General features: G+C 42.1%; 1 protein-coding gene across 1 annotated transcript in view; it reads left to right on the top strand.

Annotated features, from left to right (window-relative positions):
- The window catches only part of NSD2 (nuclear receptor binding SET domain protein 2), a 2,565,963-nt gene that overhangs the window by 1,338,656 nt on the left and 1,207,599 nt on the right, over positions 1-19,708 (top strand). The window contains exon 12 of the mRNA XM_044062294.1: positions 3,079-3,213. Within this exon, the coding sequence (XP_043918229.1) occupies positions 3,079-3,213 (135 nt within the window). The remainder of the gene's footprint in view (positions 1-3,078; positions 3,214-19,708) is intronic.

Raw genomic sequence — 19,708 nt, 5'->3', positions numbered from 1 at the left:
TTGTGTATGTTTTATTAGCAATTGGAATTGCGTACCTATTTAGAGGCACCTGACATCTGGGGCAAGAAAAACTGAAGAAAATTGTGTCTGTTTGCATCTTATATACCCCTGTAGCACTGACGTCAGGGAGGAGGCAACAGCAACCGACACCGGACCAAGACTTTGAAACTCAGGCCAACTGAGGAACCACCTGACAGCAGGATAACCCAAGTGTAATGACTGCAGCAGTGTATACTCGAACATCTACATTTATGGCAGGTACAAAACTGTGCTCTTTGTAAAAAGTGTTTTTTATCTCTGTAATTAGGTGACACTTTTCCAAGCTTCTTTCAGAAAATGTGTAGTGCATCAGTATGAACAACATTTGTAAAACTCAGTGCAGGACAGTCAGTGACACTTAATCTACTGACTGTTAAACGTGGGAATATTTTTCAAGTTTTCCATTCAAAGTGAATGGAAGCCTGATCTGAGAACAAAAGGTAGGGCAAATTGTTCTCACAATCAGAGCTGTCAGACTGCATTTTGGGACAGATTTAGCCTATTATGTGAAAATAGTCTCATGGGGATGTCTGCCCCCATGAGGGCAGACAGAAGAACAAAAAAAATAAAAATAAGAATGAATATTTTTTGGATTAAACCAGCTTTGGGAGGTGCAGAAAATCATGACTAGATAAAAAAATATATGTTTTTTTATCATTTGCCTGTAGTGGTCCTTTAAGAATTTCATGTGGAAGTAGCTTTGTTTTCCTTAAGAACTAGGTTTAGTCGAAGGAGTAATTCCCTCCTTTGTCTAAAATGGGATCATAAATGAGTCTCAAGCTATATTTTCCCCCCAAGCTGTCAGAATAAAGATGAAAAAAGTCTTTGATTTATTAAATGCCCACCAGTAACTGACTTACTGTTGTGGTAGAACCAAAAGGGTCAGGAGGTGAGGTCAGTTGTCTCCTTCCATGAGGGAAAAGAGGGCATATGAGTGCCCAAGGAGATCTGCTGTATAATTATTGGCTTGTTATATTGTGATATAATAGGATGCAAAACACTGCACATTTGTGGAGATTCACTCCTTTAAGCCCCCACACACTCATCAGCATTGTTTAAGAATGCATCACCTTGCATAGATCCACTAATCTCTAATGACCAAATAACTCTAACTATTCAAATGAGCAATAAATATGTTCCCTTCAGAAAAATGAGCTACACAAAGTTTGTGATTCTAAATAATGCGTACCTTGTTCCGACACTAATAAATTTAAACCTGCTTCACTCCCTTTATGTCCACAGTGTGATTGCCAGAATGCTGACCTACTTCATATATTCTGGAGCTGTAAATGCTCATACAAACTCTGGTCTTCGCTTAGATTAAGCAAAACAGGATATGAGAAATCTACATTGTCCTGGAAATTTGCTCTATTACATGTTCCCCCTGTGAAGTTAAAGAAACAACAGGAAAGAATATTAATTACACTTTTCACATTTATAAAATAATATATTTCACTGAACTGGAAAGACAGAACTCCGCTGTCTTGGAATGGATTTGGACAAATAGCTGTTGAATACATTAACAGCACACGGATTCTTAATACATACTCAAAAATGAAACATTTTGTTGAATTTTGAAACTCACTAATGGATCATATCTTGAGATAATATGCACTGACGCCAAACAATTTGTAACTATTAAATAATAAAACTATTTTTTTCTATACCCTGTCCCCCACCACCACCACAAACATTTTGGGCTACTTGATGCAACCCAGCTGAATCTTATGATTCCCCAATAGTAGTCACTACATATCAAGTGCTCTCACAATGACATCATATTGGTTGTGTTTTACTGGTAAGCAGTAAATGTGTGTGTATATGTATATTTGTATGTATATTTATATATATATATATATATATATATATATATATATATATATATATATATGTATGTATGTATATTTATATATATATATGTATGTGTGTGTAAATAGTTTGTGGAATGATTTAATATTTTTCTCAACTTTTTTGCTAATCATGTGTGACAACATCAACCTGTCATTCTATTACATTTCATTGTACTTAACATTATCTACGTACATTTGTTCTTCTTTTTTGATGTGTTTGTTTTTGGTATTGAACTCAATGGAAATGTCATTTAAGAAAAGTCAATAGAGATTATTTAAAAAAAAAAAAAAAAAAAAAAAAAAAAGGCATCACCTGAAAGCATCTGTGATGCATCCGCCCTTGCCTTCAGACATTGCAATCCAGATATCCAGTCCAAGATCAAAGTGGCAGTTACGACAACCATACTTCATGGTTTTCCCTAGCACCTTGCCCTGGTGTTTCCCTAGCTCTAGTGTTTCTTGGTGTAAGGAATACTGCTGCAGTGGTGATCCATATGTTAAATGTAGTACAGTTGTAGGACTTACAATGGCGGCAGTAGGTGCCTAAGAAGGGGATCTGTTCTGTAGTGCAGATTCCTACCTTACATATCCCTTTTGGACAGGATAGGCTTTGGACTCTATATGTGAAGGAAAAAATACAAGATATTCCCTCTAACTATCCATTTCAGGAGGGTAGTCAGTATTGCTGGTCTTTTTTGCTCAAACCTTCACAGCCTATGACAGCCCAAGGTTTTAACTGCTGACTTGCCCGTAACTCTAGATGGGTTGTGTGTGCCCTGGGAGAGCAAAAAGATTACATAAGAGCATTGTTGTACCAAAAAGACCCGACGTAATAGTATAGTTGTAGCTTCTGTTTTAAATTCTCTAGTAGAGTGGCCCAGAAATCAGCTTTTTGACCTTCTGATAATTCCTTGGAGTAAGGAATACTGCCTTCACTTATGGTGTACTATAGAGTGTTTGCTGTTATAGAAAGTTGTATACACAGCAGTGCTTTATTGCTTATGCTGAGGAGTAGTCAGTGTATACGCTTAATGGACTTCAAACCTAATCTCCAAGACAAGCATATTTTTAAGTTGGTACTAATCTTGGGTATTATTATTTGAAGTTTCCTAAAGGACTGTTTTTAGTAGAATATACTGTGGTTTGCACTTTTGCAGTGTGTTGAGTATTTTTATTTTTTTTTCTTTAGACGTCATCGGAAGGACATGGAGATGAACGCTCCGATTCACCTTATGAAAGTGCAGATGAGAGTCAGACAGAAGCCTCTACATCTTCAAAAAAGTCAGATCGAGGAGGGGCAGCTAAAAAAGAGCATGTTTGCCAGGTGGGAAATAAAAGCTAAACTGGGCTGTGCATAAAAAAAAATAATTGGAAATAGTTTTCAATCCCAGGAGTTAAAACTATATAACTATTTGCAAATTAAAGTTGCAAAACATCAACTAATTACTGGGATATAAAAACTTACTATGATTGGGAATGATCAGATGTTTTGACTTTATCCCTATTGGCCTTTACTAATTTAAAACTGATTAAAATTATTACATAAGTGACTGGTCTGCTCCACTGGTGCAGAGGTCTAGCCAGGTAAACAGAAAAATGTGAAACTTCAGTAAAGAGGCACATTTCAGCTATAGTAATACAGGTGCTTTGTGTCTTCCTTGAAATGTCATTTTGTTTTACCTTGTAAAAAAGAAAACATGTGCAGTAAGGAAGTCCATCTCAGCCACAGTAATGAAGCTGCTTAGTATTTTGAGTGTCACTTTGCCCATCTTTTCATGAGCAGAGATATTTCTTTGCCAACGGGGTGTATTGTGAAACAAGACAATCTAATAGTTGTGATCCATCTTGATGGATCTGTGATTTTATTCATCCTTCGTTCATTCCACGTGGCACTGTTTTCTCTGAAGCTCTGCAGTTATGTCACGTATGCATTCCAGTATGTGCTTTACAAAAAGACCAAAATTTATCATACTTGTTAGCCACTCCTGACAAAAAATGGTATGATTTCAGGCTGCCAGATCCTTGTCAGTAAAGGAAGCAATGAATGTAGTCATGGATATTCTCACATTAGCAACAAAGCCCAAAGGATCCACCATGGCAGAGAATGAATAAAATTTTTAATAACCAGGGGAAGCGCTGTTGAGTAATCCAACTTGGATTACTCGAAAGTACTTATCCTGTTTGTTAAAGATTTTATTCATACTCTGCCATGGTGGATCCTTTGGGTTTCGTTGCTGCTGTATTTGGTCCTTCAGTTCTGCTACTTCTGGTTGTGTCTGAGATTCTCGCATTGTTGGGAAAAAAATCAACAGTGTCCCCTCCCTTTCGCCACTCAGTTTGGATTTTGATGAATCTCATCAGTGAAAAGCTTTGGCTGACTTTTCTTCTCTATTACATAGGAACTCGGAGACCTTCATTGCATTGCTTTATACTCCAATCTTTCCTGGTATTCCAGTCATTGGAGAAGCTTTTCTCTCTTCCTGAGCAGAGTTAGAGAAGAGTGATAGTCCAGTTTTACTTGATTCATGTATGAGCCCCTGCTACTTTGCCCATGTGGTCACTCTTGCTGGAGTTGCAGGCTGTGATACTGGCTGGTGTGAGGCTGTCTTTTAAGATCAGACAGGTTCACACACAGTGCACATTTCAAGGGTTTGAAGTTATATTTAACTCATATTCACAAGACATGATTTGAAAGAAGCCATTCCTCTCTGCGTTAAGAGGTGTCTGTATGCATCCTTCAGCCACCTTTATCTCTTTTCCAAACTGTTATCAACTTCAGAAGCAACGTCAGCCTCTTAACAAAAAATCAAGTATGTCACTCAAGTGCCATATTGTCTTGCACCTCTTACTTTCCAAGCCAGGGTGTTCATTGTATGACTGATGACCCAGGGATCTGTCTCAAGTACCCTGTTGTAAGACTACAACTATCCAAGTGTCCTCTGAGTTTGCCAGAGCTTTGAGAGTCTTTACAATGAACCATTAAGGTCTTGAAGCGGTCATGATTGGCTACATTTTAAACCTCTTGCGTATTCCTCCTATAAGTTTTAGCTAAATAATCAGTCCATGTTTGCAGAGGTGTGGGAACAAGCTCCAACTAAATTAGTAAAGGAGCTCATAGGGCAGCTGTTCTTTCAAAATGAGGCAATGTTTCTGCTTCAGACTCTTTCTTGTTTTGAATGGAGGAATGGTGCTTTTCCCATGTTTTAACTCTGAGACTTATCAAGCATTGACACATCAGGCACCAAATGGTGATTTTTCATGGAGTTATGACCATACTAACAAAGAGCACCTTAATGTCACTGGCTAGGATGGAGACTTTCTGGAACATCATTCATGCGCATTAATTTTTCACATTGTTTTAACCACTTGTACAAAACATTGTCCTTCAGACTCTCCTCTGCTCTCTGAGAGATGCATGTAGCAACTGAAGCTTTGCAGATTAATCTTGTTTTCCTAACTTATTTGGCACTTGAAGGCCCCATTAAGAGAACTTGTATTGGGCGGGGGTTGTAAGTTGAGAGAAGTCCTTTCTGATTCCATGTCATAGGATTGCCTTTATCACCACAGAGCGTCTAAATATTTTTTTTACTTTACTTGGAGAGCTCCCAGAAAACTGTTAATCACTCAGCCTTGTCAAGAAACCAAAGGATCAAAATCTGGGTCTTCCTGCATTTTTGGGGGCTTTGTCTCCAGTTACCTAATGGTATCATTGAAAGTGCAGATGTTGCTAGTGACTGAGGTGCGAGGAATTACTGAAACAGTGCTCACAGAATTTCTAGTGTCATGCTCTTGCAACTGGGCCCTCGAGCCATGTGGGCAGTTCCATCACTCTCCATTTGTTTGCTCATACATAAAGCAGAACACATCACAAGTTATTACAATGGGTTCCTTGCCAGAAGGTTGGAAGTTATTTCTGTACTCATCCACAATTCTAGGAAAGTAGTTCCCCATGGAGGGAAGGGATTCCACATCAGCTGTTTGGAACTGTGGACAGTCCTAGCCCCCAGAAATTTTGGAGTACAAGCTGCTTTGTGAGTCCCGCCTAATTCAGCTTGCTGATCAGTTATTCATATGATAGACAAGGTGGACGCATCGTACTCCTACAAAAAGAAAAAGATTATGCACCTTAGTAGTGGCCAGTATTATTCTGTCAGCAGTTCACATAACAGATGAAGTGAATACATTTCTGTGTTGAACTTGCTGTCTGCTTTGGAGCTTATATAAACTGGGCATTCCAGAGACTGACTGACTTTGCTACTTCAGAGAAAAAAGTGCTCTGCCTTTCCTGCTTGGTACAAGAGAGCAAAGGAAAGTGAATGCATTCTTCAGTCTGTGGAAAAGGGTATTCATGTTCACCTTCACACCATTCTCACTGATTCAACTACGTAAAGAAAAGCTGAAGGAATAAAGAGCAAAATTAAACATTGTCTGCCTCTCCTGACAAAGAATGGTATGATTTCTGGCTGTTAGATACCTGGCAGTATAAGAAATGTAGTTTAGCCATGGGTGGGGCAATAGTCAACTCCACCTCTGGGGGGCTGTCTTCTGCTGTAGGTGCTGCTTTCCTACCACAGATTCCAGATGGGTGTTAGAAAGTGATTAAGACTGAAGCTAAATGTTTCTCTCTGGTATTTTTGCCAACTGGAAGAGTTTCTTCATTTAGATAATGTAACTGTGTATTGTCGTCTTTAGCCAGTTTACAAGTGACTCCTGTTTTGTCCCCACTACAGGTACTTGTACAGTAACAACTTTAGATCTGATGATGTTCTTCGTGTTTCACTGTTGCAGTCATAACTGTAGGGTGCTCCTGCCGGCAGGCAGCCCGAGGTCGGCCAGAATCCCAAAGTCTGGGTCCGGCGTCGGCTGTATAAGCTAGTATCCTGACGTCAGTACGCCTTGGTACATAGCCCTCAGCCGAAGCCATCTTCTCCAGTCTTTCTTGCCGTGCGGTGGAAAGCAGCTCGCAAAACGTTGGTTGGCGATTTTTGAACAGCATTTTTGGTTGTTGTCGGTCCGAAGTTGTTACTTCTCTTCTCAAAGCTAAGTACCCCGTTGGGGAATCTTTTTCTTGTTCCTCCGATGTCAGAAAAAGTTAATAATTGTATAGCGTGTAAGAAACAAATACCTCATAAAGATTTCCACTCTTACTGTCTACCTTGCTTAGGCCCTGACCACAACGTTTCTTGTTGTCGGTTCTGTGCCAGGTTCAACTCTCGTACTATCAAACGCAGGTACGACTGGGCTTTAAACTATTTTGGCAGACGCTTCAATTATAGAATGTCGTCGGATACTACCGGAGTTCAAAAGAAGCGCAAAGATAAAGACAGGCCTCCGAGGTCCAAACAGGACTCGTTGCAGCTGGAGCCAGCGTCCGGTTCGGCTGTCGTCAGTGAGGCGCTTTTGCAGCCCCTGTCGTCCGCCACTTCTGAACCGATGGCCGATACGGACTCCCATGGGGAGCCATCAAGGCCCACTATTTCAGCTGCTGCAGGACCTTCGGACATCGCTCCTTCAGATGGGTCCGGAACCGCTGTGCAGGTACCGGCTTCTGAGGGGGTTTTCAGGCCTACTCACATCACTATTTCAAAGGCAAAGACAAAGACTCCTACTAAGTCTAAAGTTTCAGCTCAAGCTGCTTCTGAATCCACTCCCAAGACACAAAAACAGTTATTGAGGATGGCTGAAGACTTGCTTACAATGATTAGGGGTTCTCACCCCCCTCCTGAGAAAAGGCCTCGACAGGATGTTACTTTGGATTCCTCTGACCAGGCTTCTGTCTCTTCTGTTTCTTCCTCTGATCAGGACTATTCCTTTCCCCCTTATGAGGATTCGGATGCTGAGGATTCTTTGCCTTCGGCCTCTCCGCCTGAGGATTTTTCTTTTGGGGAAACCCTGCATGAGATGAGGGAACATTTTCATTGGGAAGGACAGGAATATTCTGCTTCCAAAAAGAGGCTTAGAGAATTTCTTCTTCTTCCTCAGCATAGGCCTTTAGCTATCCCTCCTGTCTTGGACATTGTAGATGATGCTTTTTCTGAGGCTAATTTGAATCCTGCTCCCATGCCTCCTGCTCCTTCAAAGCCTGATAGATTCTATAGGGTTCCTGACTCTCATTTATTTTTATTTAAAAATCCTTCTGCAGACCCTGAAACTATTTCTCAGGGCTCGAAGGCTGCTAAGGTTGCTACTTCCAAAAATCCTATTCCCTCTGAGAAGGATTCTCGTGCTTTAGACAGGTGGGGAAAAAAGGTATATACTTCTGCTACCCTGTCTGTAAGGGCTTTAAATTGCCAGTTTCATATGTTTAAATACCAGCAATTTCTTTTGTCTGTTTTAAAACAAAAGCTTGCTTCTGTGCCTGCTTGTGCAGAGGATAAGGAACTTCAGGATGTTTTGCATGCTACTGAACAGGTTAACAAGCATAGCTTACATTGTGGTTTTGATGCTTTGGATGCTTCCTGCAGGGCTGCTGTCTCTGGTACTGTGATTAGGAGACATGCCTGGCTTCGTGAACAAAGTTTGCCTGAACAGGTTAAGGCTAAGTTATTAGATGCCCCTGTTCAACATGATGTTCTTTTTGGTTCTAAGGCTGAGGAAGTTATTAAAAAGATGGAAGAAAAGGCAAAGTCCATGCAGACTGTAAAAGATTTCTTGCAGGTTCAGCCTCCTAGATTTTCCAGGAATTGGCCCTCTAAAAATTGGTCCTTTCCCACGTTTGACAGGCCTCAAAGGGGAAGATATAGACGCTCCAGAGGTCGTGGTCAAGGCCAGACCTCGTACAGATCTAGACAATGGACTGCTTCTTCACCTAGAAGGGGAGAAGACAGATCCCAATCTCAAAGAAAACAAACTCAATGACTCTCTCGGTTGGGCTTCAGGACCTCTTTACCTGGACGCCCCTCTCGGAGGAAAACTGTCTCTTTTTTACAGGAATTGGACTCATATTACCCAGGACAAATGGGTATTGGATGTGATTTTAAAAGGTTACAAGTTCCACTTTCACACTTTGCCAAGGACTCACGGTTGGCCAGATCTGCCAAAACTTCAATGGTCAGAGGCCTTAATTCAAGTGGATGCTCTTCTGGCCATGAGAGCCATAGAGCCTGTTCCACTCTTGGAAATGGGAAAAGGATTTTATTCAAGGCTGTTTCTGGTTCCCAGAAAGCAAAACTCATGGAGACCTATTCTGGACCTTTCTGTGTTAAACACCTTTTTGGAAATTCCAAAGTTCAAGATGCTTACTCTGCAACAGCTAATTCCAATGCTCTCTCAGGACGCCTGGATGGTGACATTGGACTTAAAGGAAGCCTATTTGCATATCCCTATCAGACAAGAACGCAGGAAATTCCTCAGGTTCAAGGCAGGTTCGAGGCACTTTCAATTCTCTGTTCTGCCCTTTGGTTTATCTACTGCGCCCAGAGTCTTCACCAAGTGCCTGGCACCAGTAGTGGCTTACTACAGACTTCAGGGGATCCAGATTTACCCCTATTTGGACGATTGCCTTATTCAGGCAGACAGCAAAGATCTTCTGCTTCAACATCTAGACTTTGTTCAACGTCTTCTCCTCTTACTGGGATTCTCAGTGAACATAAAAAAGTCACATTTGATCCCTTCTCAACAAATGGTATTCCTGGGAGCCCTCCTAAATACAACCTTACAAAGGGCCTACCTCACTCCAGAAAAACAAACTCAGCTGGCTTCTACTTTCAACGCCTTGGCAACTCTATCTCAGCTCACTGCAAGGAAATTCCTGCAGGCTCTGGGCTACATGGCTTCCTGCATTCTGTTGATTCCAAACGCAAGGCTTCACATGAGAAAGCTTCAATGGTATCTGAAAAGTGTATGGTCACAGCATTATCACGATCTGGATATTCTGATTCCTCTGATCCCCTGCCTCCAGAAGGAGTTCCTCCGGTGGTCCAGGGCATGCATTTTAAACGAAGGAAAACCTTTTCGTCTCCCTCAACCTACTCAAATCCTAACCACGGACGCCTCGGATTATGCTTGAGGAGCACACTTTCTAGACAATTGCCAGCAGGGAACCTGGACAAAGGACCATCTTCACTGGCACATCAATCTGAAGCAAATGTTGGCAGTTCAAAATGCCCTTTTGGCCTTCAAAAACCTTTTACAACCAGGGCCTCTGCTAATTCGCACAGACAACACCATGGTCATGTGGTACATCAAGCAGGGGGGATCTCATTCATACCCCCTTTGCAGACTGGCTATGGATTTATGGGACACAGCTCTAAAGTTGAATCTGCATCTCCAGGCTCAATTCATTCCAGGAAAACAGAATCTCTTAGCAGACAGCCTGAGCAGAAACATTTCGGATCCTCACGAATGGATGCTAGACACCAACTTGTTCAAAAGAATTACTGCAGTTTGGGGATGTCCTCAGATGTGTTTGCATCCCATCTCAATCATCAGCTGCCTCGCTTTTGCACCAGGTCCTACCACAAAACAGCATGGAGAGTGGATGCCCTGTCTTTCAGCTGGAGAAGCCTGTCAGCTTATGCCTTCCCTCCTCTTCCTCTACTGCCTTGGGTAATACTGAAGATAAAGCAGGACAAGCCCAAGTTCCTCATCTTGATTGCTCCAAATTGGCCTCGACAGTTTTGGTATCCAACTTTAAAGCTCCTGTTCTCGGGGCCTCCTTGGATTCTTCCTCTGAACCCTTCGCTTCTGTCCCAGCATCAGGGTCAGTTACTACATTCCAACCTCAAGACCCTTTGCTTGGCAGCTTGGCTCTTCAAAGGAATTTGATTGCCTCTAGTCTTCCCAAACAAGTTTTGGATGTTCTTTTGGAAGCTAGACTGCCTAGCACTAGGAAATCTTGTGCCTCTAAATGGAAGAGGTTTTCTATTTGGATGCAGGACCGAGGCTCTGATACTCAGGTTCCTGATAGCTCCTCTATTTTGCTTTACCTTTCGGAGCTTTTATCTAAGGGGCTTTCATTTTCTTCCATTAAGATTCATGCTTCTGCTATCTCTGCGCATTTCAGTTCTGATCCTCCTGTTTTTTCACATCCTTTGGTGAAGCAGTTCTTGCGAGGGGCTAAAAATTTGCGGCCTCCAAGGACCCCTCCTGTCCCTGCCTGGGATCTTAATTATGTTTTAGAAAAACTTACTTTGCCTCCTTTTGAGCCTGCTGCATCTTCAGATATTAAGTTTTTATCTTGGAAGACTGTTCTTTTGTTAGCATTGACCTCTGCCAGAAGGGTCTCAGAGTTGCAAGCTCTTATGGCCGTGGAACCATACCTTATTTTCCATCAGGACAGAGTATCCTTGAGGACCAATCCTACTTTCATGCCTAAGGTGATTTCGAAAGTGGCCTTGAATCAGACACTTCACCTTCCTACTTTCTTTCCAAATCCTCAAAATAAAGGGGAAAGGATTTTGCATTCATTGGATGTGCACAGACAGTTACGATTTTACTTGGACAAGACTAAAGATTTCAGAAAGTCTAACCAATTGTTTGTTTCCTTTGCCTCCAGTTCACTTGGAAAACCTATTTCTAAACAAACTATTTCCAAATGGATTGCTTATGGGATCAGATTTTGTTACACTCATCATGGTAAACAGTTTCCTGGAACCATTAGAAGTCATTCTACTAGAGCAGCTGCTACTTCTACAGCTTTCCTCAGAGGAGTACCTACCAAGGATATCTTGGAAGCTGCCACTTGGAGTTCTGTGCATACTTTTTCCAAGCACTACAACCTCCCTTTGTTTTCTAAGTCTAGGGCAGGCTTTGCCTCTGCTGTCTTGCAGGGTATTCTTGCCTCCCCTTCTTCTATCTAAAGCCTCCTCCCTCTCTACACTGCTTTGGGATTCCACCCTACAGTTATGACTGCAACAGTGAAACACGAAGAACATAGTACAGTTGTGTACACCTACCATAAATGTAGATGTTCGAGTGTCTTCACTGTTGCAGTCGGGGTTTCCCTCCCTCCTATCCCCTCTTTCTCACTTTTTTGTGGTGTATTTGTGTTTCCTTGTTGGATTCATTGTTGATTTGTTGGGGACTTCTGACATCTAGGGCAAGAAAGGCTGGAGAAGATGGCGTCGGCTGAGGGCTATGTACCAAGGCGTACTGACGTCAGGATACTAGCTTATACAGCCGACGCCGGACCCAGACTTTGGGATTCTGGCCGACCTCGGGCTGCCTGCCGGCAGGAGCACCCTACAGTTATGACTGCAACAGTGAAGACACTCGAACATCTACATTTATGGTAGGTGTACACAACTGTACTTTGCCAGTCTTCACTTAATCCTTGACTGTGGGCTCAGTTCCGAGCCTTGGAACTAACTCTGCCGTTTTTTTAGCTCATGTTTCCAAAACTCTTGAGCTAGGCTCTCTCCATAATGTTCCTCCCAAAATTGCCTTGGATCTCATTTGCCATTTTGTGGTGTCAGTCGGATCCGACCCATCTCTGAGCTTTGGCAGGAGTATAGTGCAAGTTTTTTCTGTATTTCTGTATATTTTCTATATATATTTTCTATTTACTTCTACCCACTCCTCTCTTTCTCTCTCTGCACGTGTGTGTTTCTCCACTTTCTTTTCCTTCTGCCATTAGGTAGTTTTATGTACCATCGGTACTATCTCTTCTTTCTCTTTGCTTTCTTTACCTTAGGGTAATCTTCATTACCACTGTTGGAAATTTCCCCCCATTTCCTGTCTCTTCTTAAACATAAAGAAAAGACTTTCTTGCTGTCTGTTTTTTCCTGTGTGTGTATGTTTGTATATATGTGTGTCTATATATATATATATATATATATATATATATATATATATATATATATATATATATATATATATATATATAATTTGTGTACACACACACACACACACACACACACACATATATATATATATATATATATGTATATATATATTGTGTGTGTGTATAATAATGTTAGTGTTAGGCCTTTCTTTTGTAATATGACCTATAAGTCATCTAAGGGCACCTCTGACTTTATGAGATGCCAAAAATGTGAAAGGAAGATGCCCAACTCAGATGGGTATGTTTTCTGTGTATATTGTTTTGGTGGTATCCACCTCCAGAAGGATTGAGCAGTTTGCCATGGTTTCTCCGCCAGAACCTTGACTGAGCGGAGAAACTGATTTTAAAGGAGCTATTACAGGGTGATTTTGAAGAGGCCATATCTGGTCCCAAGAACTGAAGCCAGCTCTTAATTCTCCAGATTCATTATCCAAGACAAAAAAGCGACTACGTTCAATTCCTCGGAATTGCCTGCTCATCTGACAACTGACAAAACCACCTATGGTGTCGACAGCTTCCACGGCACCAGTAGGTAAGGATGACTTCAAAGTCAAGTCAAATTCTGGAGCAGACATCTGGGGCTTTGGTACCAGTGGTTTTATCAATACCGAAGCAGATTACCCTCATTTCCTTTCCAAAGGCCTCCTGTTTGCCATCAGTGGACCCTTTTGCTGACCGGATACCCTGTCCTTTCCTGGAACTGAGACCACTTGGGTCTCCAACTTCTATTCAGTCAACTGAGTCTATCTGCATCGGACATCGAGACTGGTCACCCAGCTCCTGACAGCGAGGGGATTGCCACTATCATTGACACCATCTCAGATTCTTCCTTCAACTCCAGCTGAGCCTTTAGAGCTCCTGGCACCAACCTGCCTGGCTACAACTGCCTCGGTGCCAGTTAGTTTCTTCTCCAGAATCGAGGATTGCCTTGAGCTCTTCCAGTTTGTCGGAACTGGAGACCTCCCAGGGTTGAGGCTTTGTTGCTGATTCTGAGGGGCAGGGTTAGACTTCGATCCTTTCGGAGCATTCCATGCCTACCATTGCCTTGGAATTCATAAGCTCGACCCTTGTTTGTTTTTGAGGCAGCTTCCTCGGTGCAGGGTAGGACCATGGTTCTGAAGCAGTCTTTCTGTTCTGGGCTCCCATCCCTCTATGGGGGGACTGTTATTTTAATACTTCTGTGGCCTTCCAGCTGCTGCAGATGTCTTGTGAGGTAGATTCCAAAAGGGGCGTTGTACTCTCTAATGGGTCTGAGTGACTAGTAGAGGGGAACAATGACCTCTTTTTACCCAGATGAGAACCCTTTTATGATGAGGTGTGCCATGTAGAAGGACTTCCTGACTATTGTGGCGATGTGACTATCAAAGGAGAGACTACTGTCCTCCTGGGTCCCAAGGTCTCTTACGCATTCGGTGTTAAGTAGATTGCTGCCTATGTGGTAGTTCATGGGTGCAGAGTTTTTACCAAAGGGGATGACGCTGCACGTTTTGGCATTGAGCGTGAGGCCATGGCTCTGACACCAGGCATCTGTCTCAGCGAGGCCCTTCCGTAGGATGTCCACATCATTTGGGGACTTGACTATGGCTCCTAGTTTGCAGTCATCTACAAACTTCATTAGCCAGAGGCGTTCTGTGTTGGCCTGTACTTCAGAGAAGTAGATACCAAGCAGGAGAGGTCCCAGGACAGAACCCTGTGGTACTCCACTTGTCACTGCTTTGAGGTCTGATTTGGAGTCTGCAACGTTTAGAGTGTGGGTTCTGTCAGTGAGCCAGTTGACAACCCATCTTGTGACGTAGAGATTTATACCTAGTTTAGTGAGTTTAGCTATAATTCCAGAATGGGGGATGGTGTCGAAAGTCGTGGCGAGGTCAAGTTAGGCTCTCTGAACCACCTTGCCCTCATCTATGGCTTTGGTGACTGCCTCAAAGAAGTTGATCCGGTTCAGGAGGCATGATCTGCCTTTCACAAACCCGAACTGGGTGGGATCCAGAGTTTGGAGGTTACCAATGTCTTTGAGTTCCATGATGATACGTTCCATGGTATTGCATACCAGGCTCGTCAGGCTAATAGGTCAATAGTTCCCGTGATCAGTGGTGGCTCCCCCTTTGTGGAGTGAGATAACTGTTGCTGTGCGCCATTCAGTGGGCACAAAGCCTGATGCAAGGCTATTATTGAACATGGTGCTTAAGTGGGGGGGGCTAGTTAGTTCTGAAGTTAGTGTAAAATGCAGCCTGGGATGTTGTCCGGTCCCATGGATGCTGTGTTTTTGGCTTTAGAGAGTGCAGCCTTTACCTGTGCAGTTGTGATTACAGGGACTCTGCATTCATCCTGTATAGCTATGGGCCCTTTAGGGGGTGAGGGGGGGGGGTAAAGTTAGCACTGAACCTATCTACCAGGATGTTGACAGTATCAGTTGGTTCTGTAATTTTCGTGCCTTTGTGCTGTAACTCAGAGCAGATCTGGGTGTTGCCATTGATATTCTTGACATAGCTATAGAATGCTTGGTGGTTGTCCTTGGAATTAGTGGCGATTTTGTTTTCGTAGCTAGATAGGGTGGGGGGAGCATTATCTGGGTAGGACAGTCAAGGCACTTAGTCCCAAATGGAGGGCAGTTTTGCACTTCAGTGTTCTAGAGATTAGGGCAGTGCTGTTAGCATTGCAAGCATTTCAAGATGCCCTCCCCTTGGGAACAGTTGCAGTACAGACAGACACATCACTAGTCTAGTACATCAGCAAACAAGGGGAGACGAGTCTTACCTGGTTTGTCAAGAAGCCCTCAATTTGGCAGTGATCGATTTCTTCCAACCGTTGTCTAACGGCAATGCACGTTCCTGGGAGCTCCAACGTGAGCAGAACTATTGTAATTCCTCAGGAGTGGTCTCTCCGTCCAATCTGTGGGGCCAGCCTTGCTGTGACCTGTTTTCATCCCCTCTAAACAACAAGTGCAGCAGTTACTTTGCCCTAATCCACCTTGTGGGAGAGTCTCTCAGAAATGGTCTTCTCCATGGTTGGCCCTCCAGTCTTCTGTATGCCTTTCCCCCCACTCCTCTGATATGCCAGTTTTTTAAAAGCCAAGGTTGATGAACACAATCCTCCTTGCTCCATTCTTGCCTCAACTAGTTTCCCTTCCTTTGGCATCACCTTCTTTAGAAACCTTTGTTTCTGGACACAGCACTAGACGTATCATCTCATCCAGAGGGAATGATTCATATGAATTTCCAGCATCTCAAGCTCACTGCGTGGCTTTTCCAATTCCAGGATTGCGTGGCATTCCTCCCTTTCTTCCCCGGTCTGCCAAATTATTTTGGCCCACCATAAGCTTTCTGCCAGGAGACTACCATAAATGGATAAAATTTGCTAAGCGGTCACTTGATAACATTGACCCATTGCGGCGCCTATAGATAAAGAAACGCCAGAAAATTTAAAACTTTAATCAGTGTGGCTCTCTAGCATCTACAATTCAGGTACATCTCGCTGTGATATCTAATTTCCTTGTGGGTTTTGATGGTTCTTCACTTATGTCCCGTAAACTCTGTAAGGCCTTTTTGAAAGGGACCTTAATGTTTAGGCCTCCTTTTAAAGAACCCTTTGCTCTGTGGGATTTACCTTTGGTTCTGCAGTGTCTTATTTGCCCCCCTTTTGAGCCTTTGACAACTTTTGATTTAAAATTCTTGACCTGGCCAATATTGTTTTTGATTGCTATCACTTCATCCAGAAGAATGCCAGAAATTCAAGCCTTGTCTTGCAAACCACCCTATTTAATATTTCATAAGGACAGGGTCTCTCAGGGCAAATCCCATCCCTTTTTGCCAAAGGTTTCAGAGTCAGATATTTACCAAACCTTGCATCTACCACTCTTTTTCGCCAATTTCTCCAATAAGGGGAGAGTACTGTCTGCACTTACTAGATGTTTACAGGCAATTACGTTTTTACCTTCATACGACAAAGGGCATCAGAAAATCTGATCAGTTGTTCATGGCCTTTTCCTCTCTTTCTTTAGGTAATCCAGTGTCTAAGGTTACCTTAACTAAATGGCGCAAGGACTGTTTCTTTTATTTATCACTCAGAGGGACTTTACCCACCACGTCCTCATTCAACTAGAGCAGTTTCTGCAATTTTTCACACTAGAGCTTCTTAAGATGACATTTGTGCAGCAGCTACTTGGGCATTTCCTTGTACCTTTATCCCTCATTACAAATTGGACTAGGTCTCTAGGAGGCGTGCATTATTCGGTTTGATGGTGCTCAGGAATATTCTGTCGTGAGACCTCCCAAGATTCGGGTAGCTAGGGACTCTGTCCCACAATCAAGGATTGCATGAAGATTGACAACATCAGATTAAGAAGTTATGTTTTACCATAACATTCCATCTGTGTTGTTGATCTTCACTAATCCTTCACCCCCCCCCCCCCTTCCCCCTGCCTAAGAGTCTTAGTGGACTGAATATTCCCAAAGACTGGCTTCATAACAGGGACACAGATTTGGTCCCTTATTTGTTACTTCTTGTCCATCTGTCACTATTATAGGCAAACTCGATCTGAGGTAATTTGGGGGGAGCATTATGGGTAAAGCCTAGCTTGAAGGTTTTGGGAGGTGCGAGCTAAAAAAACGGCCGAGTCTGTTCCGAGGCTCCGAACTGAGCCCATAGTAAAGTATTGGTGAAGATAGACAACACAGATGTAACATTATGGTACGACATAATGTCTTTTTTCCCCATCATTTGGATGAATGTGACAATTATTTCTCTCTGTCTTGACCTTGTGAAAGGCAGATTGTGGCCGAACACCAGCTAATCAGGTAGGTCCTTAATGGAGTTATACATATTTACTCACTTATTGAAGACCCACTCCCTTCCATGGGATTTGAACTTCTTGGTTAACACATTCTGTTCTGCTTTCAGGCCAACTGATTTGGCACTGTTGACGTTTGTATTGTGAAAAGTGGTTTTTCTAGTGACCATCACCTCTGCTTGCAGGATCTAGAGTTTCAGGCCTTTGTGATTAGGCACCCTTACTTGGCCTTTTACAGTAATATATTTTTTTCTTGAAGCACCCATTTTCTTTCCAGAAGTGGTTTCTATGTTTCCCTGTTTTTTTGTGAATGAAACATTGTGGAAGCAGCACACTTCACACCCCTGATATATGGTGTTGTTTCTGGTTTTAAATGAGGTGGGTGCTTGTATTTAGGAAGACCAGTTTATCCCCCCTTGTGGGGAGAAGGTCAGGCATTTTCCAAGGAAACCTTTTCTATGTTGGTGTGCAGTCTGGCGATGAACACTCTCTCGGAAAATTGTGTAGTCATTTGGCCAAGCTATTAAAAATGCCAATGCATATGCTGCCACAACTACTTTGTTCTTAGTTCACAGCGTCAATAGACATTGTCCAGTTAGTAAAACTTTAGTCTGATCACCTTTAGTACTTTGCTGCTTCAGTGGTCTGTTTTCTGAACTTTATTCTCTTGGCTGTATTCTGGCTTTTTCCACCCTGTTGGTTTTAATAGTTGGAGTTCTGGCCAGTGTTAGACCTACCACAGCGAGTTTTGATGTTAATGCGTGTGTTCTAATATATCAGTTGATGTGTAAGATGAGTCTCCAAGTCACTGATTCACTTCTGTCATCCTCTAGGGTATGGAGTGCCCTTAATCCTGTCATTTCTTTAGGAGCTCCCTGTAAATCAGGGTAAGTGCAACTATGTAATCATCAGGTCTTCATTTCCCTCCTTGATTATCCAGCAGTGTGCTGGATTATTGGTTGGGGGGCTTGGTGGCTGAGCTCACAGTTCTGCTGCTGTGCTTTGATGCCTCATGCCAGTATAGGATTTAGGGTTAGGCATGCCTGGAGTAACAGCTTCAGGAGTGAATATCATGGTAGAATGGAAGAAAAGATGAACCCAGGCTTTGATACAATAGGGAGGGTTCTGTTTTAAATCAGCTAACACTGAAAAAAAATGCACTTTTTTTATACTTTGGGCACTTAGTCTTAACGTGTTATGGCCAAAAGTTTGGAATAGTTTTCCACTAGAAATATGAATTGTGTTTTTTGCTTATTTATAAAGAGAACTTGTGTGCTCATCAGTCAGATTTTATATGTAAATTAGTATAATTTACTGAATTGCACCTGGCTAGTCCACTGTAGCTTTTTTCTTCTGTACTGAACATTTAGAGGCTTCCAAAATGAGGCAAGGAAGATTTTTTTTAACTATATTCTTTCTGTTGAGAAACTGTCGTCATAGATGGTGTGTATGTGCTGTACTTGTTAATGGGTCATTTATAATCCTATAGCTTGTTTGTGTATGTCTGTCTACATCTGTGACCAATTTGAAACGTGTCTAATTTGTCGATATGTGCTTGCATGTTTGTGTGCATGTATTTGTGCATAAAGATGTACATTTGGGTAATAAATTTATTATTAAATGTAATTAGTGTTGAGACTTGCGGGTATAACATGAAAAACATTTCCTTCCCTGTCTATTTCTTGAAATAAATACTTATGAAACATGACTTTGTAATGAGCTGTCTGAGATGGTTTTCTGTACGGATTCTCTGAGCTGATTACTTAGCTGTAACTGCTTGACTGAGTAAAAGGACATGGAACTCTTCAGCAAAGAATGATCTGTTGCAGGCAAGGCAAGTGCACTAGTCTTTGATTATATGCGCACTCTGCTGCATTTGAAAGTCATTTCTATGTGTATTATTTGGGTATTATAAGACTTGTGTGTGTTGAAATCCAGAGTTACCAAAAACTTTCTTTTAGTGTTTTGCTTTAAAGTCTTACAGTAAAGGGTAACTGTACTTTTGTGTAAGACATTTCCATTTGCTAAATATCCCAAGTAACTATATTTGAAGTACTGTAATAATCTCTTTTGTTGGTTATTCTTTCATTATACTTTATCGTTACTATGACATTTGTGCATTTTCATTTAATTGATGGTCTCGTCATTTTATCAGGAGGATGAACTTTTTTAAATGCCACTTTCAGTGACTACGTTCTTTGAAGGAGAAGTAGTGAATATTTGGTCACATGAGTATTTTCTGTTACA

This window comes from Protopterus annectens, chromosome 2.part1 (assembly GCF_019279795.1).
Source record: "Protopterus annectens isolate FY-2018-M chromosome 2.part1, PAN1.0, whole genome shotgun sequence".
Classification (NCBI taxonomy): domain Eukaryota; kingdom Metazoa; phylum Chordata; order Ceratodontiformes; family Protopteridae; genus Protopterus; species Protopterus annectens.
Note: the sequence above shows the minus strand (reverse complement) of the source record. Positions and strands in the feature narration are given on the sequence as shown.